Source organism: Mustelus asterias, chromosome 24 (genome assembly GCF_964213995.1).
Source record: "Mustelus asterias chromosome 24, sMusAst1.hap1.1, whole genome shotgun sequence".
Classification (NCBI taxonomy): Eukaryota; Metazoa; Chordata; class Chondrichthyes; order Carcharhiniformes; family Triakidae; genus Mustelus; species Mustelus asterias.
In genome coordinates this window covers 41,258,200-41,283,831 of record NC_135824.1, presented here as the reverse complement: position 1 = coordinate 41,283,831, position 25,632 = coordinate 41,258,200, and the positions used below count along the sequence as shown (strand labels likewise).

The window sequence follows — 25,632 nt, the reverse complement described above, 5'->3', positions numbered from 1 at the left end:
TTGGGGGGGGGGGTGGGGGGAGTGGGGGGTGGGGGGGGGGAGTGGGGGGTGGGGGAGGCGACCATGCAAAGGTCTGTTGACCTTTTCCAGTCTTGGGGTGAACATGGCTGGAATGTCCTGCCCTGAGAGTATATATTTTACCCTTGGAGGAAGTAATTCAGTTTAAAAATAGCCCAGCAGCAAAGTCTTTCTATTTAAAAAGGAAAAGTTTATTTTATTAATGATACTTAATGACAAAAGGAGCAATTAATTCTGTATTCAGCGCAGGCCCGGTATGTTTCAGAGTCAAGATGTTGCGTTAACTGAAGGTCTTGGGGTTGGAGAGTTGTCTGTGCAGCTGCGATGGTTGCCATTGTCGAATTGCTAGAGGTTGCTTTTATAGGTGAACTTTGTAGGTGGAATCAGTTCGAAAAGGAGGCAAAAATGTTCCTTACTTCTGCTCTGCAGAAGGGGGCGATTTTCCCAAAACTAAAGTGCCCAACAGGGGGAATGACAGGAGATTGTCCTGCCTGTTTTTTGGGTGCATTTAAGTCTGTTGAATTTCCGGCACGCTGTGCTTCACAGGGTCCACTGAGCGTTCACATTGCTAAGGTGTTGATCACTGGACTGCCTGAAAGCATCATGCCAGGGGGTGATCTTTAGGTCTGTCAAGGCTACAAGGGGCAGTCCAGCCAAGACACCCCCATGTCAGTGGAGGGTGGCGAGGTCAACTCCTTGCCTCTCGCCTGAGTCCACCCAATCCCCAGAACCCTTGAGGAACCCTTTCCTCTACAGCCTGGCAGCAGAAGCAGAGAGGCGAATGGCCAATGCATCTACCGCCACAATCCCCCTTGGGTCCCAAGATAGATAAGCCCGTGCATAATAAACATTAATCTTTCTACTTCAATTTGACCTGCTCAGTAACTTCTCTTTTTCTCAACAACTTCTCTTTCTCTCAACACAAACACAAAACTAAAATAAAGTTTATTTATTAGTCACAAGTAGGTTTACATTCACCTTCAGTGAAGTTACTGTGAAAATCCCCTAGTTGCCACACTCCGGCGCCTGTTCGGGTACACTGAGGGAGAATTTAGCATGGCCAATGCACCTAGTCAGCACATCTTTGGACTGTGGGAGGAAACCAGAGCACCCGGAGGAAACCCTTGCAGACACAGAGAGAACATGCAGACTCCACACAGACAGTGACTCAAGCCGGGAATGGAACCCGGGTCCCTGGCGCTGTGAGGTTTAATAATGGGTACATTTTCCTTTGGGATAGCATCTTGTCCAATGACTAGAAGCCTTTTAATCTTAAGACATAGAAGTGGATGTCTGGGAATTTATCATTTATCTAATGTTGGTCTTGAAATTCAGCCATGTAGCACATGTTTTAAAGGTACTAGACTTTTGAACCTCGATTAACAAGCTCTTTAAGATCTACCCCATAGAATCATAGAATCCCTACAGTGCAGAAGGAGGCCATTTGGCCCATCGAGTCTGCACCAACTATCCAAAAGAGCATCTTTACCCAGACCCACTGCCCCATCTCACCCTATCCCCGGCCAACGCACCTAACCTGCAAATCTTTGGACCTCTTGAACTAGACAGCTTTGCTATTCTCACATTCATTAGTCGGTTGCCAACACTATTTTACTGTGCTTTTGTGAAGGACACCTAGATGTCTCATTACGTTAAAGGGGCCACACTGCCAAAGGTGCTAAGGTGTTAACACATGCCCTCTATTTGAATTCAGCCATACAGGTTCCAGGGAGCACAGTGGTTAGCACAGCTGCCTCACAGTGCCTGGGACCCGGGTTCGATTCCCGGCTTGGGTCACTGTCTGTGCGGAGTCTGCACGTTCTCCCTGTGTCTGCGTGGGTTTCCTCCGGATGCTCCGGTTTCCTCCCACAGTCCAAAGATGTGCGGGTTAAGTGGATTGGCCGTGCTAAATTGCACTTTAGTGTCAGGGGGGCTAGCTAGGGTAAATGCTTGGAGTTATGGGGGTAAGGCCTGGGTGGGATTGTGGTTGGTGCAGACTCGATGTGCCCAATGGTCTCCGTCTGCAACGTAGGATTCTGCTATCTTCTATGAGGTGTAACAATGGGACAGATTCCCCAGTCTCGCTGCAGTGAACGGAGATTTCGCTGAGCGCCAAATTCACTGCAGCAGCAGTGACGTGAGATTGGCCAGAAAACTCCAGCCAATGACTCAGTTTACCTTCTTTCACTTGCTGGGAGCAGGGTTCCAATTGGAGGTGAGCAGAGAGAAAATTAACCAGATCAGTTGGAAGTGTGCAGCTTGTACCCTGCTCAGACTGAGCCAGGGCCCACAGAAAGCTAAGAGACCCCAGAAAATCTGCAGCCCAGGTGGAAGTCATTTGGCTCATCAGTAAATGGCAGTCACAAAAAGGGGCAGCCAGTCTAACCCCACTGTCCAGCTTGTGGACTGCAGCTACAGCTCTTCATTGTATTTAAGTGAGTGGTCGAGGGTCTGGCAGATGGAGTACAATGTTGGTCAATGTGAGGTCATCCATTTGGTAGGAATAACAGCAAAATGGACTATTATTCAAATGGTAAAAAAATTGCAGCATGCTGCTGTGCAGAGGGACCTGAGTGTCCTTGTGCATGAATCGCAAAAATTGGTTTGGAGGTGCAGCAGGAAATTAAGAAGGCAAATGGAATTTTGTCCTTCATTGCTGGAGGGGTGGAGTTTAAAAACAGAGATGTTATGTTGCAGCTGAATAAGGTGCTGGTGAGGCCACACCTTGAGTACTGTGTACAGTTTTGGTCTCCTTACTTGCGAAAGGATATACTGGCACTGGAGGGGGTGCAGAGCAGATTCACTAGGTTGATTCCGGAGTTGAGAGTGTTGGCTTATGAGGAGAAACTGAGTAGACTGGGGCTATACTCACTGGAATTCAGTAGAATGAGGGGAGATCTTATAGAAACATATGAGATTATGAAGGGGATAGATAAAATAGAAGCAGGGAAGTTGTTTCCACTGACAGGTGAAACTAGAACTCGGAGGCATGGCCTCAAAATAAGGGGAAGCAGATTTAGGACTGAGTTGAGGAGAAACTCCTTCACCCAAAAGGTTGTGAATTTGTGGAATTCCCTGCCCAGTGAAGCAGTTGAAGTTACCTCATTGAATGTTTTTAAGGCAAAGATAGGTAGATTTGTTCTCACTGGAACGACGGAGGTTGAGGGGTGATCTGATAGAAGTCTACAAGATTATGAGAGACATGGACAGAATGGGTAGTAAGAAGCTTTTTCCCAGGGTGGAAGAGTCAATTATTAGGGGGCATAGGTTTAAGGTGCGAGGGGCAAGGTTTAAAGGAGATGTATGAGGTAGATTTTTTACACAGAGAGTAGTGGGTGCCTGGAACTCGTTGCTGGGGGAGGCAGTGGAAGCGGATACGGTAGTGACTTTTAAGGGGCGTCTTGACAAATACATGAATAGGATGGGAATAGAGGGATATGGTCCCTGGAAGGGTAGGGAGTTTTAGTTAAGTCGGGCAGCATGGTCTGTCAACACTGCCGCATCCCGCTTAATTCAAACAAGATTGTGGGCAGAGTTTTACAACTCCTCCCACTGCTGGGATTTTCCGGTCCCGCTGCAGACAATGGAATATTAAACAGCTCACCATATTTTCCAGGCCCGCCCTCCACCGCGGCAAGGCCGCACCATTCTGCCCTCTGTTTCTGTAATCATCACACAGGAGAACGCAATAGGAGAGGAATGATTGGACAGGGTAAATCCATCATTTCTGAGTTGCGCTCTGCACGGTTAGAATTGAGCTCGAGGTAAGGTGAATTAAGATGACTGTCAGGTTGCCTCATCATCCAGTTAGTCTTTTCAGAATACAATGATACCAATAAAGACGGGGACAGTGCATCAGTGTCGGGGTTAAAGTTAGATCCAGGAATAGGGCGAAATAAAAAAATCTCACTCTGTGCACCATTCAACTATCCAAGTCTGGGATGTTAAGCCCATCTGGATCTTGTATATTTCATTGATGTGACCTCTGACATTCTCTGCAGCATTAACCCGTTATGTGACAGGCTCTTTCCTGGTAATTTTGTACAAATTGATTTCTTGTTCTGGGACACTGTGAACAATTGTGGAATCAAAATGAGTTGGAAGAACCTTCTCGTAGAAATCGATGACTCCCATGTGTTTGCGCATCTTCGAGCAGAAGTAAATGGTGGTACTTTGTTTGCTCAGGTAGAGCAGGGTCGTTATCAGCGAGTGGAATTCTGATGGCCTGTAGATGATATCTGAACCAAAGATGAAGTCATAGTCTGTGGGGAACTGTTTGTGGTCTTTGCCCCACAGTAAAGCAGACACTTTTGCACGCTTGATGCCGACCTCGGGGATGTTTTTGCTGACGTTGTACTGTAATTGAATCACAACATTCGGTTGGTCAGTCAAAGTTACATCACCACCTGCCGGAGGAATGTTAGAGAGGAACAACTTATTTCCATTTATTGCTTTTCTGTGACAGTCCTGTAAATGATAAATGTGGACAGAGAAATCCTGGACAAGGCAGATGAACACAGCGAATGACGCACTTTTGCAGTGGTTTGGCACTGAGTACTGGGCAGAGCATTCGATCGCCTTATTCATTGGGCGACATTTATTGACCTGTTTTCAATAACTCGTGATGGAATTTTTTGGAAGAAAGAAAAGGTGATCACATCGTAAGAAGCCTCACACGCCAGGTTAAAGTCCAACTGGTTTATTTGGAATCACGAGTTTTCAGAGCGCTGCTCCTTCCTCAGGTGAGTCACTAGTGTATTCACCTGAGCTAGTCCCACTGACACCAAGGGGCAATTTAGCACGGCCAATCCAACTAACCCGCACAGCTTTCAGACTGTGGGAGGAAACTGGAGCACCCGGAGGAAACCCACGCAGACACAGGGAGAATGTGCAAACTCCACATAGACTGTGACCCAAGCCGAGAATCTAACCCGGGTCCCTGGTGCTGTGAGGCAGCAGAGCTAACCACTGTGTCACCGCGCCAGCATGCCGTGAGTTGGACTTCTTTAAAAAGCCTGTCACCTGATTGGCAATCTTCATTTTATCACTAAACTGAAATCTTTCTCTTTCCATTCCAACCTGACTTGATTTCATTGGACTGATACGATGCCACTCGATGCTTCTATCCATGGTTGGATCTTGCTGAATTCAACGTCCTGCGTGATTTTGTTTCAAAACATATACTCCTATATAAGCCCCTCCTTCCTACATTCCCATTCTCCTTACATCACTTGCTACTTCCATGTCCTGCTTCCTGCTATAAGGAAATATAAGATTAGGAAGGTACTCAGTGCACCCACACTTGGATTAATTAAACAACCACAATTTCAGCTATAACTGCCATTGGTTCTTGACAGATTGGTGCTGGTATAGAATAGTTAATGACTAGAACTAATGTCAAAGTTGATTGGCAGGGATTGCTACAAGGTTCTGTGGCTGGATTTTCTGGTTCATACTCATGCGACTCAGCCAATGTTGCCTACCTCATAAGCTGCAGGGAAGGATGTCCTGAGGCATGGTACAGAGGATCTGCTCAGACAAGAAGGAACGCAACAGACACCTAAAGACGCTGAAGGAACGAGATATGATGCTCAATTCATCGATCGACAGTTCCGACGCGCCACAGCGAAAAACCGCACCAACCTCTTCAGAAGACAAACACGAGACACGACCGACAGAGTATCCTTCATTGTCCAGTACTTCCCTGGAGCGGAGAAACTACGACATCTTCTTCGAAGCCTTCAACATGTCATCGATGACGATGAACATCTCGCCAAGACCATCCCCACACCCCCACTACTTGCAACCTCAAACAGACCATTGTCCGCAGCAAACCACCCAGCCTTCAGGAGAACAGTGACCACGACTCCACACAACCCTGCCACAGCAACCTCTGCAAGACGTGCCGGATCATCGACATGGATACCACCATCACACGTGTGAACACCACCCACCAGGTACACGGTACAGACTCATGCGACTGGGCCAACGTTGTCTATCTCATACGCTGCAGGAAAGGATGTCCCGAGGCATGGTGCATTGGCGAGTCCATGCAGATGCTATGACAACGGATGACCGGACACCCTGCAACAATCGCCAGGCAGGAGTATTCCCTTCCAGTCGGGGAGCACTTCAGCAGTCAGGGGCATTCAGCCTCCAGTCTTTGGGTAAGCGTTCTCCAAGACAGCCTTCAAGACACATGACAACGCAGAATCGCCGAGCAGAAACTGAGAGCCAAGTTCCACATGCACAAGGACAGCCTCAACCAGGATCTTGGGTTCATGTCACACGACTTGTAACCTCCACCATACTTCCTGGGTTTGCAAAATCCTACTACCTGACCTGGCTTGAAACAATTCACACCCTTTTAACCTGTGATTATCCCTCTCTCCACGCACACTGTTAGTATCTGTAAAGACTTGATTACCTGTAAATTCCAACCATTCCAATCTGTAATTATCTTGCAATTGTGTCTTTGCCTATATATGTCGTGTTTGTGAACCTACCTCCACTCACCTTATGAAGGAGTAGCACTCTGAAAGCTTGTGATTCCAAAGAAACCTGTTGAACTTCAATCTGGTGTTGTGAGAGTTCTTACTGTATTTTCTTAAACAGCTAAGCCTGGGCTGACACTGAGATTGGCCCATGACTATTTGTCTGATCCTATCAGTCATTTTTGGGGCAATCTTACCAAAACAATTCTCAGTGTGGAATGAGCAAGAAAACAGAAGAGGTTCAGATCCGTTTTTTTTGCAAAGTCACAAATTAAATCTTATGGTGAAAAATGATGCACAATCTGATTCCTGCCAGTAGGAGGAGAGGCTGGGGCCTAAGCTCGCTGGAAAGCCAGCTGCTCACACCAGGGAGTGAAAATGCGCACGCGCAGATCTCTTCATTCTATGCAACATAACAGAGATATCTGTCAGTTACCCCACCACCAGATATCACTGACAACCCTAGTGAACCACCCCCTCCTCCCCCTCACCGCCAGCCGATTTGGCCTGGTCATTGGTTGACCACAGACCACCCCCCCCCGCCCCCCCACACACAGCTCGGTCAATTGCCCTCCCAGTCGATCACTTCCCACCCAGCCAATTGCCCCACCAGACCCGGTCGATTACTGACCTGGCCGATTGCCGGTTGCAGAGAGTGCAGCTCCCCCTGTCCCACTGCCCCTTAGGCCTTGCCCCCTCCCTTTAGGTTCTGCCCCCCTCAGGCCTCACCCGCTTGACACTGCCCGGTGCCCAGTGGGCAGTGTCAGACTGGCAGTGCTAAAGTGCCAAACTGGCACTTCCGTGGTGCCAGGCTGGCAGTGGGGGCATTGCCCCCTCTTTGCTGCCAACCTCGTGGGGGCCTCAATGGCCTTGATCCTACCAGTGAGGCCACCACATCAAGTCCCATTGATGGGGACAATATGTGATCCTCACCTGTGAGGGCTTTCACTGGCATGGCTGCTATGGCAAGTGAGCCCAGACAATTGTGATCTGGGCTCACTTATAATATTTAAATCAGCATTAACATTTATTTAAATATTAAAATTAGCCTCGATCCCTTCCTGGGCGTGAGGCTGATCTTGTCAGAAATCCGGGCCCGGTAAGATCATAAAAGGTGAGAAACCAGACACGAGGCCGATTTTCCACCTCACGTGCACTCTGACTCATTCATCCCGCCCATCGACCAGTCTGACCAGCCGTAAGATCTCCCCATTTGTGTTTTAATAATTTCTGTCTCATTCCGCTCTATCAGGTACACAAAGAATGAATCAAGATGGCAAAATTAGTCCAGAAGATGAGTTCATCGAAAGTATTACAGATTTTTTGAGCAATACTTTCTGGAACAAACCAGGAAGCAAGCTATTTTAGATCCCCTAATGTGCAGTGAGATGGATTCATTAATGATCTTATAGAGCGGTGTTTTATGGTGCTGTGGTTTTGAGTATATCTGCGGTGAATACGACAAACCATTCAAATCACTGTTGACTTCCAAGAAACCATATGGCAGGGGCCACAAAATCCTGTCCAAAGTATGATATCCTCTCGGCAAGAGTGATCATAATGTGATAGAACTTCACATTCAGTTTGGTGGTGGGAAATTTGGTCTGAAACTCACGCCTTAACCTTAAATAATGTAATTAGAAGGTTATGAAGACATAGTTAGCTAAATGGGAATGGGTAAATATATTAGAAGGTATATCAGTTGTAGAATTAAAGGACTTGTAACAGAGACACATTCTACTGAGAATGAGAGATTCACCATCTATGGTTCACCAAGGAAGTTAAGCTTGGTATCAAATTGAAAATAGATGTACACTATTGTGAAGATTAGCAGAAGGCCAGAAAATGCATAAAATGTAAGAAATCAAAAAGGATGAATAGAAAATTAAAGAGGGAGAAATGAGAATAAGCGATAAGAAATGTAAAAACCACAGATAGAGCAGGATTCTACCATTATCTAAAATGGAAAAGATTAGCTAAACTGTGCTGTGGCCCCTTAGAGGATAGAATAAGTTACGGAAGTCATGGACATGGCAGAGGCTTTGCACAATTATTTGTTATTTGGCTTCATAGCAGAAGACACGGTAAATATCCCAATGATCGGTGAAAATCAATCGGCAAAAGGAAAGGAGGAACTTAAAACAATCACTATCACTGCAGAAAAGGTACATCGAGGGTGTGCAAGGAGTCTGTGGAGGGATATGGGAAGGTTCAGTGAGTCGATAAAGATTTGGCATTTGGAGTATAATGTTTCAGCCTCTAAGGTTGTAGTTCAGTAAAAAAGACACAAGTTCTGCTTCTTCATAAACTACCTTTATTTCTCTGATCCAACTGCACATACAATTCTCCACCAACCCCCAGTGCCACCTGAAACCCCTTTATATATCAGTGACTTCTATTGGATAATTAGCATCAAATTAGGACTTAACAGGAAGGTCTGTTAACCCATTCCAAACAATCTCCCCTTCCTTGGAGAATAAAAGGTATTTTGATGAAAACAGAAAACACAAAGCACTCTCTATTTCCCCTTTCTCTTTCTTAATACATAAAAAACCCCATACATTCACAGAAAGATAATCCTTTCCTTAATAATGTCCAAAAGTTTCTTTGAACAAGCCCCTCTCTTAGTAAAACAATTGGATAACTGATAACTACTATCCACCCATTTAATTTTTGATATTTCCCCTGTGTCCAGCATCTGCTTTAAGCTGGCTGTGTCGATCTAAAACCTTTTCTCATTTACACATTTTCTGGAGTGCACATTTTCCCACAGGGATTTATTGTCAATGTAACACTCAATGGGTATTTTACCCAAATTCCCTAACCCCAGAATTTCTGTTAATATTGGGATAGTACCCTCTTTGTGTTAGCTGCCTCTTTAGAAGGACGGAGAAAGATGTCTCTCTGAAGCTGATCCCCTGCAAAAAGACAGCTTTTATATCAATAGATTTTCATTCCCGTGCCTTTGTAGCTAACAGAGCCAAGAAGATCTTTAAAATAACCTTTCCCGCTGCAGGTGAATCCACCCTTAAATCCTGGTCTTCTCAGCTTTCTTCGAATCTCCTCGCCACAAATCTGGCCTTTGCCTTATAAGTTCCGTCAGGAAGCATCTTTTCTGTACAAATCCATCTGTGAGGTGGAGCTCTTTATCCCCTCTCTGGTACCTCCATGTATGCCCCAAGTTCACTCCAGTTATGCAGTGCTTGCTGTTTGGCATCTTTTATAACTTTTTCACCTAATTTATTGGAGGCCACCAAAACGTCCCAAGCGTGTGGGCTTCTCACTCCTAGTAGCATTTGTAGTCTTACCCATATTCCGAGACCTTGTCAAGCTACACCCCCTATCCTGCCTGATATCTCATTATGTACTGCTGCTGCTTGATCTTTGCCTCCTGTTTTGAGATGTTCTTTCAATAGTTCTCGATCTCTTCCTGTGATCATGTTCACTGTCGGACTTACTGTCTGAACTGGCGCTATGTTTCTGTGCCCTCCATTTTTGAACTTTGTGTTCCCAATCCATGGTCCTGACGGCCTCCCCTGAACTATGTACATTCAACCAGTGTTTATACTTTCCAGTGGCCTTCCCTGCTCTACTCATGACAGGTGCATCCTTCCATTGACTGGATCCTTCAGGTAAGTATATCACTTCTGTGCCAACTTTTGGCAGTTGTCTTTTCGGGAAAATGGCCTGTTCTAGTTCATCAGAAGTATTGTGTTCCTCTGCAGGTACCCTATCTCTGTCAGTTAACTGGTCCTCATAATTCTGTAACAAAGGACTATCAGATGGCCTGGTTTCTCATAATGTTCGTCTACTCTTACTAAATTTGCAAGTTTGTAATCTGTACCCCATTGTCCTTGATGAACGTACCCTAATAGTCTGATTTCCATGTTGCAAAACAATTGTTTTGCCATCTATGCCTATAACCTTCCTGGACCTTTCCATTCATTAGCATTGTCTCTCTTATAGTATACTATGTCTCCTTGCTGAAAAGCGGTGTTTAACCTTGTGCCTTAAAGCTCTGTGAATTCTTTCAGAGACTTCTGCTTCCAAAAATGTTCATCTACTTACATGCAATAGATTTAAATGCTCAGCAAAGGCAGAGCGAATTGTAGTCCCTCCCCAAGCTGGAGGCTGGTCATTCAGAAAGGACAGAATTTTAGGATTTCTACCAAATGCTAATTGATACGGACTATAGCCCCTGACCATCTGCAATTAACTCTTTGCATGTACTGCCCAAGCTAAGGCTGAATTTAACTTGCCGCCTGCCAAAATTTTCTGGAGCATCTCCTGTATTACCACATGGTTTCTCTCACACACCCCATTACTAAATGGGCTTTCCGCAGCCGTATCCATGACTACGATATTCATGTTTTCACACATATCCCTAAACACATCGTTAGCAAATTCCCCTCCGTTGTCTGTGAGGAAATTTGCCGCTGGCCCTAATCCCTTTCCCGATCCATTTTTCCAGGATCTGATCCAGGATTACTCTCTTTCCTACGGACAACAGTTGATTGAATAAATCTGGTCGCTAAATCTACAAGGTGCAAAATGAATATATTGTTTGTTTTATCCCAGATGTTAAGGTCCATGGGCCACAACGTCATCAAAATCCCTGGTCAAAGGTAGAGTTACTATTGGTCGTGATGGTGTCCTGTACTTCCTATAAACCTCACACCGATCACTGACCTGTTCTCTCATCTTAGTATAGTCCTCATCTCTTATACATGCATCCTTTAATGAAATTTGCAGCTTCCGAGGAGATGGATTTGCAAATTGACGATGCAGCTTCAGCACAATGAGCTTTTTATCAGCTAAAGTCCCATTTCCAGCTGCTAACAACACTTCCTTAACCACTTTACTCAAAAAAATATTGTTCATTAATGGAATACAACAGTGTACCGACTGTGTAAATTGTAAGTCCACCGTTTTTCCAAAAATTGTTGCCTTATCATTTTCCATATCCGGTTTCATGTGTGCTTTCTTCATCGATGGTCGACTCAGAAGCAAAGGTAGCTCACTCGACACAACATCTGTGCTAGTGAAATCATTCACTCTGGCAATATTGTAAGAGCTCACCACTCTTTTCAGTGATTTCAGGGTATTATCATCCCCAAACCTGAAACTTGTGGAACTTTCAAGTTCCTTAACCTTGTTCCAATTTTCAAGGTAACATTTTAAGCAGTCAATTCCACACATGGTAGATGTGCAGCCACTGTCCAATACAGCACAATTAAAGGAGTCTGCAACCAAAACCTTCATTACAGGAGTAAAGCTTCTCGTTAAGAAGACAATGCCTTCTTTCTGTTCACTATCTCTTTCCTCTTCCGGTTCTTCCATGTCATGTCAGGGGGCGGCACGGTAGCACAGTAGTTAGCATTGCTGCTTCACAGCTCCAGGGTCCCAGGTTCGATTCCCGGCTCGGGTCACTGTCTGTGTGGAGTTTGCACATTCTCCTCGTGTCTGCGTGGGTTTCCTCCGGGTGCTCCGGTTTCCTCCCACATTCCAAAGATGTGCGGGTTAGGTTGATTGGCCAGGTTAAAAATTGCCCCTTAGAGTCCTGGGATGCGTAGGTTAGAGGGATTAGCGGGTAAATATGTGGGGGTAGGGCCTGGGTGGGATTGTGGTCGGTGCAGACTCGATGGGCCGAATGGCCTCCTTCTGCACTGTAGGGTTTCTATGATTTCTATGTGTAGCTTCAAACACTCTATTAGACCGTTACGAAAGCATAATAAAATTTAGAGTTACACCGAAAACACCGATTATTCATACCCTGGGTATTTCTGGTGTTCATTTTTCTGCTACCCCTCTCCATATCCCTCCTCCTCATAGAAAGAATCATAGAAACCCTACAGTACAGAAAGAGGCCATTCGGCCCATCGAGTCTGCACCAACGACAATCCCACCCAGGCCCTACCCCCATATCCCTACATATTTACCCACTAATCCCTCTAACCTACACATCCCAGGACACTATGGGCAATTTTAGCATGGCCAATCAATCTAACCTGCACATCTTTGGACTGTGGGAGGAAACCGGAGCACCCGGAGGAAACCCACGCAGACACGAGGAGAATGTGCAAACTCCACACAGACAGTGACCCAAGCCGGGAATCGAACCCAGGTCCCTGGAGCTGTGAAGCAGCAGTGCTAACCACTGTGCTACCGTGCCGCCCTCCTCCTGTTATAGACACTAAAGGGGTTTCTGTCCTTGTAATTTCTGGGTCCTGATCGTCTGCCATATTCCTGTAGCCGGCTTGTGCCTGTACGATCTCTCCATCCTGTGGACAGTGTATGTGCTATCGTCTGTTTTATCACTGATTGACCCATTTGTGGCATAAAAGCTGCGGGTAGAGAATGTTTCCCCAAGAATTTTTTAAGGCCTCTAACATTTGGTCATATAAAGGTATCTTTGTCTGCAAATTTAACTCCTGTTAAAACCAGGAGCCTATCCAGATTGGTCACTTTAGCACACTCCAGTAACTTAAATGCCAACAGGGACTGTGGAAGTTCCAGCCAGTGTTTTTGTAGCCTTATATATAGTCTGTTAGATTCCATCACATATTCTTCAATAGAAATATCCTCCGATTTCCGAAAAGTATCAAAATCTGACCAGGCTTCACACGCAGTTAATCAGTCATCCTGAGAAATCTTATCCATAAAGGTTAATAAATTATCCAGACCTGCCTCCGAGTCCAAATGTTCCGACTCCAATTCAGAAAATACTTTGACTAACTTTACTTCTTTGTGGTAAAGAAAGAGCCAAGGCCATTCCTTGCTTTCTTTTACTCAAAGCGGTTACCGTCATCCACATGAAGACTTTGCTTCTCCATTGGTCATAAGGTTCAGTTTCTGAAAATAATGGTGAATAGTCATATCCTGACACTTTCACTCTAGGTTCAGCCATTTTGTTGTCATCTACTCACTCCGTAGTGGATTAGAATTCTTCTCCCTTTTTTTTATTTGAAAGAGTCGTAACTTGCAGCCCTTGGAACCAACAACCATCCTCTGCTACCACTGTTTGAGCCTCTAAGGTTGCAGTTTAGTAAAGGAGACACAAGTTCTGCTTCTTCATAAACTACCTTTATTTCTTTGATCCAACTCCACATACAATTCTCCATCGACCCCAAGTGCCGCCTGAAGCCCCTTTATATATCACTGGATAATTGACATCAAATTAGGACTTAACAGGAAAGTCTGTTAACCCATTCCTAACATACAATGTGGGAAAATTTGAGGTTGTCCTCTTTGGTGGGAAGAATGCAAGTGAAGAATGTTATTTAAATGGAGAGAGGCTGCAGAATTCTGTAGTACAGAAGGATCTGGGTGTCCTTGCACATGAATCACAAGAAAGTTAGCATGCAGGTACAGCAAGTTATTAGGAAGGCAAATGGAATGTCCATTGCAAGGGAAAAGAGCATAACAGAATGGGTGTGTTGCTCTAAATGTACAAGACATTGATGGGACCATCCCTAGAGTGCTGTGTACAATGCTGGTCTCCTCACAGAGGGATATATTTACAGCAAAGATTCACTAGGCTTTTTTCTGGGATGAAGGGGTTGTCCTTTGAGGAAAGGTTGAGCAGGTTGGGTCTACACCCATTGGAATTTTGAAGAAAGAGGAATGAACTTATTAAAACATATGATTCCAAGTGAGCTTGTCTGAGGATGTTTCCCCTCTTGGATGAATTTAAAACCTCCCATTTAAGACAGATGTAAGGTCTAGTCTCTTTCTCTTACAGGGTTATCGATCTTAGGAATTTTCTCGCCCAGAGAGCAGTGGGGCTGGATCATTGAATATATTCAAGACTGAGTCAGACAGATTTTTGTTCGGCAGAGGAGGGTTTAAGAGAACATGGGAGAAAGACAAGAAAGTGGCCTCACTTGGTCAGACATGATCTTGGTAAATGGCTGAGCAGACTCAAGAAGCTGAATCACTCTATTTCTTATGATCTTATACATTCCCTGGATATTTATATTTTTCCCACTTCTCTTGATGTTTATTGCAAGGTGACTGGAATTTAAGAGTGTGGGTATTTTGCTAACAATGCATGATTGAGGGGCCAAATGGCCAACTCCTGTTTTTAATCCATTTGCTTGTGTTATTGATTAGATTCAAAAGATTCAAGCTCTTTTTAAAATATTACACTGAATGTGCCAGGGTAAGTTTATACAGAATTAATTCTTGGCTCAATAGGCAAAGATGTTTTTCTTTAAGGTATTGCTGTTCAGATTTACAAGAATACCAATTGGAAAGGGAACAACAATTTATACTTCATGAGGGGAGTGTCCCAACCAATCAGCTCTCTCTTCACATGCAGTATTAATTGCTGTTCTCCTACTCTTGCACTTTTGCCGTGATGAGTGCAAGATGAAAAGCTTCGACAACTTGTCTCTTTTTATTTCAGAAATACTCAGCCCAAGGTCTTGTCATTGTGCATAGTGACCTTACCACATTTTACTCTCCTCACACCTACAGAGTGTTGTCTCTTGACGTTTTCTTCACTTACCCAGCAGGATGGCAAGAATCCCCACCAGCCCAGTTCCTGCCCCCAATTCAATCACCTTCTTCCCAGTAAAATCCATCTGTTCCTGTTCAAAGTAGCGGCAGAGAACTTTGGCCTGAAACAAAATGTTGAATTAACATTGGAATTAATTAGTTCACCTTAAACATTTAATGACATTTCTGAAAGTCAGGACCCACTGCAAGAGAGGGTGCTCATCCAGTGTATAAGATGTTGAGGGGTATTGATAGAGTGGATTCTCAGAGGCTTTTACCCAGGGCTGAAGTGGTTGTCACGAGAGGCCACAGGTTTAGGGTGCTGGGGAGTAGGTATTGAGGAGATGTTAGGGGTAAGTTTTTCACTCAGAGGGTGGTGGGTGCGTGGAATCGGCTGCCGGTAGTGGTGGTGGAAGCGGATTCGATTGAGTCTTTTAAGAGACTTTTGGATAGGTTCATGGAGGTTAGTAAGATAGAGGGTTATAGATGAGCCTAGAAGGTAAGGAAATTGTTCGGCGCAACTTGTGGGCCGAAGGGCCTGTTTGTGCTGCAGCTTTTCTATGTTCTATGTTCTAAATAGTTTCACAGGGAACAGAAACACAACATTTTAAACACCATACAGCCATCGAAGCATTGTAGATGGAAGGGTATTGTGATGCCTTTAATCAGGCAATTGAGGTTGGCCTGCTTGCGTATGAAGTCCCTGATTGAAACCAAGGACAATGCCCTGGAAAACTATAACCAACAATGAACCGTTCCTAAATAGAAGGTAGTAATTGTAGGTTATTGATAAATGGATGGTGTTAGCCATTGGTGATGCATCTTTCATATTTATTCTTTGAATATTTGTAATTGTTTTGTAATAACGTATTTGTAATAAACAAAAGGAATCCCTGACTGAAACAGAGTCCTGGCCGGCGAACTGGCAGGAGCTGGAGACCAAAGTCTCCGCCCGCCTGAGTCACTGGACAGGACTGCTCCGAGTGCTGTCCTACAGGGCGCGAGTTATCGTCATAAACCAGCTGCTCGCCTCCATGTTGTGATACCAGCTGGTCCCTTTGACCCCTCCCCCTGGCTTTGTCACAAACATCCAGAGAACCTTTGTTCAGTTCTTCTGGGACAACCGACTGCACTGGGTCCCTGCCGAGGTTCTGCATCTCCCGCTTGCGGAGGGCGGTCAGGGTCTCGTGTGCCTTCACACACAGGTGGCAACCTTCCGCCTCCAGACCCTGCAGAGATACCTTTACGTCGAGCCTTCTCCACGATGGTGTGCCCTGGCGACGGATTTCTCCCGCCAGTTGCATGGCCTGAATTACGACGTGCAGCTGCTGCATATAAATCTGGGGCACCTTCCGACCTCCTTGCAGGAGTTGCCCGTCTTTTACCAGAACCTCCTCACTGTCTGGAACACGGTCGCCTCGCGACGCAGCGTCAGGAGTAGCGAGAGCCACTGCTCAGGAATCCGTTCCTCCAGCCGTATAACTTCAGGTGGCTGGTTGAGAGGGGGGCTGTGGCCGCCGGGGTGACCAGGATCGGGGACAGGCTGGATGGCGGAGGAGTGGGCTGGATGAGCCCCCATGTGCTGGCTGAGCGCGTAGGGGTGGCCGTCCAGCACGCAGCCAAAGCCATCCAAGACCTTAGGATGGTTGTGCTCAGACCTGAGGGCACACGCAGTCTCGAGGCGGCACAGGCGTGCGGTGGGATTCCGCCTGAGCGTTCCCCTGCTCGGATGGAATTTTACATTGGCCCCAAACCTCGACCCCCCCCTCCCGGGTCAGGTACCCTCACAGCATGAGCCGCCTCATGGAAATGCCCCCAGTGCCCTTTTCTACTGCATGGAGGCATTTCCTGAACGGGCTGCTGCTGCACACCTTCCACTATCGCGTCCTCGCCTGTCGCCCGGATACACCTTGGCGGGCCTTGTTGCCACCGGGTGGCAGAGGTCCCCAGTGGAAGTCCCTCTACGGAGAGATCTCCCCCCACTATCTTGGGGACCTGGGGTGGAGGGTGCTGCACGCAGCAGTACCGTACAACCGTAGATTGTACCGGTTCACAGGGTCCCAAGTGTGCCCCTTTTTGCAACCTTGTGGAGTCCGTGGACCATGTCTACGCTATGTGTTGTAGGCTGTACAACCTTTTCAGTTTTCTAAAACACCTTCTTTTGATGTTTTGTTGACACTTCAGCCCCACGCTCCTGATCTACGGGCACCCGGTGCGGAGAGGGGCGGGGAAGGAAGAGGAGCTCCTCGTGAACCTGTTCCTGGGCCTGGCGAGGCATTCCATCTCCCGGTCCAGGCAGCGGGCGATCCAGGGGGTCATCCAACCCGACTGTCTGCCGCTCTACCGCGGCTATATGTTCATGTCCGGGTGTCCCTGGAGAGGGAGCATATGGTGTTCCGAGGGCACCACTGATGCCTTCCGTGCCCGCTGGGCACCGCAGGGACAGGGGTGTATTATTGACCCCCTTAATCACATCTTAATTTGATGTTTTAAGTTTTCTTTCTGCTTTGCCTTTTGTTTCCAGCGGTTCCCCTCCTTTTAGGGAGCTGCCCTTTTTCAGTTGTCCCTGAGTTAATTCGATTTTTTTTGTTTGGTTGGACAACAAAAGATGTCCCTGATTGAAAGCTAATTGATGGCCCAGTCGGAGAGCCCCGTGTCCTGTATTTAAACAGGAGCGTCAGTCTCTCTGCACTCCTGATGTAGGCAGCACACAGTGAGCACTCAGTGGAGTATGGTAGGATCTTGTAAATAATGGAATTCTGATGATGGGACTTTCACCTCCGAGGACCTATTGCAGGTATAATCCCAGTATAAGTGGCAAAGTTGTTGTGTTCAACAAACATGGTGTTATAGAATGTTCAAACCAAGTATTTGGTGCAAGAAAACTTTGTCAATCCAAATCGCGTTGGGACCCATTAAACCATTCCAAAGAATGTGTCTCATGGTGCTCAGATTACATTAAATTGATTACATGATTCCTTGGATAATACTAAAACAGTGTGGGGTATCACGAGTGGAATACACTGGAACTAAATTGGTGAGAGTACAGGAAGAATAAAACAAGAGTCTTTATTCTTTCATAGAATGCTGGTAATGCCAACATTTGGTACCCATCCCTAACTGCCCTTGATCCGAGTGTCTCACTCAGCCATTTCAGAGGGCAGTTAAGAGTCACCCACATTGCTGTCGTTCTGGATTCACATGCAGGCCAGACCGGATAAGGATGGCAGATTTCCTTCCCCAAAGGACATTAGTGAACCAGATGGGTTTTTCCCACACTCGACATTGGTTTAGTGGTCACCATCACTGAGGCTAGTTTTCAATTCCAGATTTATTAATTGGATTTAAATTCCACCAGCTGCGGTGGTGGAATGTGGACCCATTTCCCTCAGACCATTAGCCCCGGTCACTGGATCACAAGCTGATCATGGGGAAAGAAATGACAACCAAAAGAAGCATGGTCTGAAAGAATAAAGATCTGGAATTTAAAAATATTAACAGAAATTTTCATAATAAATGTCTGGATCACAGGGATCGTGGGGCTGCATCCTTAGCCCCTTACAATACTCCTTATACACCTATATCTGTGTGGCTAAATTCCCCTCCAACTTCATTTTCAAGTTTGTCGTAACACCACTGTAGTGGGTCAGATCTCAAACAATGACAAGACAGATTACAGGAATGAGATAGAGAATCTGGTGAACTGGTGCGGCAAGAATAATCTCTCCCTCAATGTCAACAAAATGAAGGAGATAGTCATCAACGTTAGGAAGCGTAAAGGAGAACATGCCTCTGTCTACATCAATGGGGACGAAGTAGAAATTGTCAAAAGCTTCAAGTTTTTATGTGTCCAGATCACCAACAACCTGTCCTTGTCCCTCCATGCCAACACTGTCGTTAAGAAAGCCCACCAATGACTCTACTTTCTCAGGAGGCTCAGGAAATTTGGCACACCTGCACTGGCCGGGAGGCCAAGTGGCAAATGCAGATGCCTTAAGTAGGCAACCTTTTGCAGACACCCCACCAATGGTACCCCAAGTGGAAGAGATGGTAATGACCATGAATTTTCTGGATACCTTCACAGTGGCCGCATATAATATCGGTCTTTTGACGCAAAAAGACTCTGTCCTCACAAAAGTTAAACACTTAGTACTGACAGGGGAAATGGAAAGGCCAGTACAGCTCCAGTTCCGCCCTTATTGGAGAAGAGAGCAGCTCAGGGTAGAAGAGGGAATACTGCTATGGGGGAGCGTGAGTGATTGTTCTGAGTCCGGGTCACCGTGCCATACTGGCTGAACTAAATCACTACCCAGGAGTGTCCACAATGAAGATACTGGCCAGAAGCTATGTTTGGTAGCCCAGAATGAAAACGGACATAGCAGTGCTCAAGGGTGCTGCCTGGAACGCCAAGATGTTGTCACCAGCAGCTCTCCTACACCTTGGGAATGGGCAGGTAGACCATGGACTCGGCTGCATGTGGATTATGCAGGCCCATTCATGGGCTTGATTTTCTTGGTCATAGTGGGTGCCCAATTGGATGGAAAGCCATAGGATGCATTCGACGACCACAACAATAACGCTAAAGAAACTTTGCACCTTCTTTTCAACATGTGGGATCCCGGAGCTGCTGGTCGCTGACAATGGACCAGCTTTCGCCAGCCAAGAGTTCACCCGGTTTATGAAGTTGAATGGGATTTGACATATCAGGACGGCACCGTACCAACCAGCGTCAAACAGTCCAGACTTTAAAAGCTGCTTTAAAGAACAACTGGCAGTATTTATAGACACAAAGCTCTCCCATTGGTTATTCGATTATAGAACAAGCCCCCCACCATGTCACTCCAGGAATAGCACCCGCAGGATTGCTCATGGGCAGACAACTCTACACCAGATGAAGTTTGTTATTCCCAAACCTGGGGGGGAGGTGTGGGAAGGGGGGTGGGGGCGGCGGGGGGGGGGGGGGGGGGCGGCGTGTGGATGGTGGCGGGAGGAAGGGGAAAAGCAACAAGAAGTCCAATGCAGAGGCCATGACAATAGCAGCCGGGAGAGGCAATTGGAGGCTGGAGAAAAAGGTTGGGTAAAGAATTACGTAAACGGTCCCATATGTTACCTGGAATGGTTGGGTGTAGGATGGGGCCTGTATCCTACTGAATATGCATGGGTGAGGCCATCCTGAAAAAAACATCTGGATCAGGTGCCGGCCACAAAATCACAGTTTGTCCTGGAACCAACTATGCCCAGCAGGCTGAGGACCGAGGAGAGTTCTCCCAGACTGGCCAGCCCCACCTCTCTGTCGCTCATAGTTAGAATCTCGGAGTCCAAAATAGACACTGCAGGCAAAGCCACGGCTACTCCTCTGCCACGCAAGGAAGGGGGTGAACTAGAACTGCGGCGCACGCGTCGTAAGAGACGGGCACCTGTTGGACACACTCCTCCCATGTCAGATGCCGAGTTGGAGGATCCAGACTCAATGCTCAAGAGATCCATGGGCTGTGCGAACTGCCAAGGTTCCTCACACCTGGGGGGTGGGAGGGACTTCAATGAGGCCAATGAGAGTTGGCCTCTTGGAGTATGAGCTCCATGACTGAGATCATAATGGCCTGGCGAGTCAGGGAGCCTCACCTGTATATAAATATGGGAGTGTCAGGTTCACTGGCATGCTTGATTCTGACTTTGTATCTGAAGCACTCTAGATGTGGAATAGTTTGTAAATAAAGGGAATCTGGTGAAGGAACACCCGGCCTCTGAAGAGTAATTTCACAGAGTGTGAGTAATTTCAGATGTGGGATGTGTGGTGAACCATCGTTGGTTACCACTGTGGGGTTATTCTAATGTTGCTGTTGGGTTAGGGTGTTGACACTGTGGGGTTGTTATAATGTTGTTGTTGGGTTAGGGTGTTTACACTGTGGGATTAATATACCTGTGGTGGATGCTGTTGTGGCACATTCCAGTCGGGCCCCGCCTCCTGGGAGAGGTATAAGACCCTCTGCTCAGGCGGGACCCCTCCAGTCTGGAATGGTGTACTCGTGTTTAAATAGTTCCATTGTTTGTCAATAAAAGCCTTCAATCACTGAAGCCTTGTACCTCGTGCTTGATTGTCGCGCATCAATTTTATTGACAAACACGAAACTCTCGACAGAAAAGAGAGTATGGAGCAAATGCTAAAACCAGAGCGTCTGACGCTGGATCCACGTGCGGTCGGCGCCTCTAACACCTTCGACCACTGGCTGAAGTGTTTCGAGGACTACCTGGCAGCCTCTGCAGCAGTTACTACGGATAACGACAGACTCCAGGTCCTCCATGCGAGGGTAAGCGACACTGTCTACCTCGCGATTCGTGCGGCCACCACTTACCCGAGGGCCCTCGAGCTCTTGAAAAAGCGATACACGAGACCTCCCAACGAGATCCACGCTCGTTACCTCCTCGCTACACGACGTCGGCAGTCGGGCGAAACCATGGAGGACTACGCCAATGAGCTCTTGCAGCTTGCCAGGGGCTGCGACTGCAAAGCTGTGTCGGCTGAGCAGTACAGGTACGACCTCGCCCGAGATGCGTTTGTGGCAGGGGTAGGGTCTTCGTACATCCGGCTCAAGCTGTTGGAGAAAGGGAATCTCAACCTGACCCAAGCGATGGAGATGGCTGAAATGCTGGAGGTGGCGTCGAAAAGCTTGGCCCTGTATCCAGAGGACCACGTGGAGACAACGTGGCAGGAGCAGTCACAAATCCCTCCTCGCCCCACGGGCTCGCGCTCCCATATCGACCCGACGACGGCGGCAGCCCCAGGCGGCCCGCGGTGCTATTTTTGCGGAGGAGCCAAGCATCCACGGCAACAGTGTCCTGCTAAAACAGTGATCTGCAATCAATGCGGTAAAAAGGGGCACTACGCGAAAGTCTGCAGATCGAAGCCCAAGGACGGTAGTGCAGCCTGTGACCCTCCAGAACGGAGATCATCTCCATCGGCGTCGCAGTACCCACGAGGTCCGACCACGTGCGAGCCCAGGACGACGCCATTGTGGCTGGCGGAGGAGGAGGATGACCACCAGGAGTCGCTACGCTTGGCAACCTCACCCATGTGCGATTCATGGGGGCGGCCATCTTGGTCGACGACGACCAGGAGCGACCAGCAGGGGTCCTCAGCATCAACCTCGGCTGCCTGCAGTGACGTCCAAGGGCCAACGGTGGCATCGATCACCCTGGACCAGGCTAAGCACCACAGGCTTGACTGTTCAATGATGAACATTAAGGTAAATGGTCGTACTGTGTATTGTCTGTTTGACAGCGGGAGCACTGAGAGTTTTATTCACCCTGACACTGCAAAGAGGTGTGGACTCCGGGTTCTACCTGCCAAACAGACAATTTCTATGGCATCACGGTCCCGGTCTGTACCGATCCAAGGACGTTGTGTGGTAACTCTGGAAGTGCAGGGCACAATTTACGAGCGATACAGGCTCCTTGTGTTGCCGCATCTTTGCGCGCCAATTCTCCTCAGACTAAACTTCATGGTCAACATGAAGAGTGTGATCCTACAGTACGGTGGGCCACTCCCTTCGCTGGCAGTAGGGAATCAGCCGCAGCCTCCAAATCGTCCAAAGCGCCCCGCATGCAATCTTTCCACACTAAAGATCACCACACCCTTTTTATTTAAGAATCTGGTACCAGGCTGCAAGCCCATCGCTACTAAAAGTAGGCGTTACAGCGCTGAAGACCGGATCTTCATCAGATCTGAGGTTCAGCGGCTCCTCAAAGAAGGGATCATACAGTCCAGCGTTAGTCCGTGGAGAGCACAGGTCGTGGTGGTTAAGAGCGGGAACAAACCCCGGATGGTCATCGACTACAGTCAGACCATTAATCGTTATACGCAGCTGGATGCGTATCCTCTCCCGCGCATATCTGATATGGTCAATCAGATTGCGCAGTACCGGGTGTTCTCCACCATAGACCTTAAGTCCGCCTACCACCAACTCCCCATCCGCCCAGAGGACCGACAATACACGGCTTTTGAGGCGGGTGGTCGTCTGTATCAGTTTCTTAGGGTTCCATTTGGTGTCACCAATGGGGTCTCGGTCTTCCAGCGTGCTATGGACCGAATGGTGGACCAGAACGGGTTGCGGGCTACCTTCCCGTACCTGCATAATGTCACCATCTGCGGCCATGACCAGCAGGACCATGACACAAACCTCCAGAACTTTTTGCGCACTGCGTCTCGCCTGAATCTGACCTATAACAGGGAGAAGTGTGTATTCCGTACGCGCAGGTTAGCTATCCTGGGATACGTGGTGGAAAACGGGGTCATTGGCCCTGAACCAGACCGTATGCGCCCCCTTACTGAACTTCCCTTGCCCGCTAGCGCAAAAGCACTGAGGAGATGCCTCGGCTTCTTCTCTTATTATGCGCAGTGGGTCCCCAACTACGCGGACAAAGCCCGTCCGCTCATCAAGTCCACGACTTTTCCACTCACGCCAGAGGCCCAATTGGCCTTCAAGGCTTTGAAAAGCGACATTGCGAAAGCCACGATGCACGCGGTGGATGAATCCATACCTTTTCAGGTGGAAAGTGATGCATCTGATTTCGCCCTGGCCGCCACACTAAACCAGGCAGGCAGGCCCGTCGCGTTTTTTTCCCGCACCCTTCAAGGTCCCGAAATTCGGCATTCAGCGGTGGAGAAGGAGGCCCAGGCCATTGTGGAGGCCGTCAGACACTGGCGCCATTACCTGGCGGGGAAGCGGTTCACCCTGATCACGGATCAGCGATCCGTGGCGTTTATGTTCAATAATACGCAGAGGGGCAAGATCAAGAATGACAAGATCTTGCGGTGGAGAATTGAGCTCTCCACCTATAATTACGATATTATGTATCGTCCAGGGAAACTCAATGAGCCCTCGGATGCCCTCTCGCGCGGAACATGCGCTACCATGCAGGAGGACCACTTGAACGCCCTCCATAATGATCTGTGCCATCCTGGGGTCACTCGGCTCTACCACTTCATCAAAGCCCGCAACCTGCCCTACTCGGTGGAGGATGTCAGGTCAGTAACAAGAAGCTGTCGGATTTGCGCGGAATGCAAACCGCACTTTTACCGACCTGACCGGGCACAATTGGTCAAGGCCACACGCCCCTTCGAGAGGCTGAGTGTGGATTTTAAGGGCCCCCTTCCCTCAACAGACCGGAACGTGTACTTTCTTAACATCATAGATGAGTACTCCCGGTTCCCGTTTGTTGTCCCCTGTGCAGACACGTCGACTGCCACGGTGATCAAGGCATTCCGTGATCTTTTTACCCTGTTCGGGTACCCCTGCTATATACATAGCGACAGGGGCTCGTCGTTCATGAGTAACGACTTGAGGCAATTCCTGCTCTCATACGGGATTGCCTCTAGTAGAACCACGAGTTACAACCCGAGGGGCAATGGACAGGTGGAGAGAGAGAATGCTACAGTCTGGAAGGCTGTCCTATTGGCGCTGAAGTCCAAAGGCCTTCCAGTCTCCCATTGGCAGGAGGTCCTTCCAAATACGCTTCACTCCATTCGCTCCCTCCTGTGTACGGCAACCAATGCTACTCCCCACGAGAGGATGTTCTCATTCCCTCGGAAGTCGTCCTCGGGGATATCTTTACCAGCCTGGTTGACGTACCCAGGACCCGTCCTTCTGCGGCGACATGTAAGGGCCCGCAAGTCCGACCCCTTGGTCGAACCGGTCCACCTCCTCCACGCCAACCCTCAGTATGCCTATGTGGCATATCCTGAGGACACAGTCTCGATCCGAGACCTGGCGCCCGCAGGGGACGTAGCAACTCCTGTCGCTCCCATACCCCCTGTCACGAATCCCCTATCGCTTATTTCTTCCCCGGACGTGGCGCGGTCAGCACCGGGACCAGTGCATAACAGTTATACTCCCATGTACAGCTTGCCTAAGACTCGGAGATCGGCGCCACCACAGAAGGTACCGGGATCCCCTGCACCACCGCTTCACCAGGGTCAACCGGCCCGTGAGTCCTCGAGGGGACAGCCGGACGCTGTTTTGGAGAGAACGCCACCGCAAGCACCTGCTCCGGTGTCACAACCGGTGTTGAGGAGGTCACAGCGACGGTGCGGTCCTCCAGACCGTCTGGACTTGTAGATTTTTTGTATATATGTAGTCTGTTTTCGCACCCCGCCGGCCTTTGTTTTCAAAGGAGGGGTGAATGTGGTGAACCATCGTTGGTTACCACTGTGGGGTTATTCTAATGTTGCTGTTGGGTTAGGGTGTTGACACTGTGGGGTTGTTATAATGTTGTTGTTGGGCTAGGGTGTTTACACTGTGGGATTAATATACCTGTGGTGGATGCTGTTATGGCACATCCCGGTCGGGCCCCGCCTCCTGGGAGAGGTATAAGACCCTCTGCTCAGGCGGGACCCCTCCAGTCTGGAATGGTGTACTCGTGTTTAAATAGTTCCATTGTTTGTCAATAAAAGCCTTCAATCACTGAAGCCTTGTACCTCGTGCTTGATTGTCGCGCATCAGGATGATATAAGGGGAGCAGGCTTAAGGGCAACATTAGGGCTTAAGTTTCCAAATGCTTTCCAAATTGCCAAACTGGCTTTTTTATCACCTTATGTCCAGTTCTCTTGTAGTTTAACAGAGAT

The 25,632-nt window shown here is 47.8% G+C and overlaps 1 protein-coding gene across 1 annotated transcript; it reads right to left on the bottom strand.

The window, feature by feature from the left end:
- Nucleotides 1-4,029: 4,029 nt before the first annotated feature.
- Nucleotides 4,030-20,498, bottom strand: LOC144511495 (EEF1A lysine methyltransferase 3-like). The gene is made up of 3 exons (XM_078241881.1): nt 20,244-20,498; nt 15,022-15,133; nt 4,030-4,424 (listed from the first exon to the last, which is right to left on the bottom strand). The coding sequence occupies exons 1-3, from the start codon at nt 20,496-20,498 to the stop codon at nt 4,030-4,032; spliced, it is 762 nt and encodes a 253-aa protein (XP_078098007.1).
- Nucleotides 20,499-25,632: the final 5,134 nt, after the last annotated feature.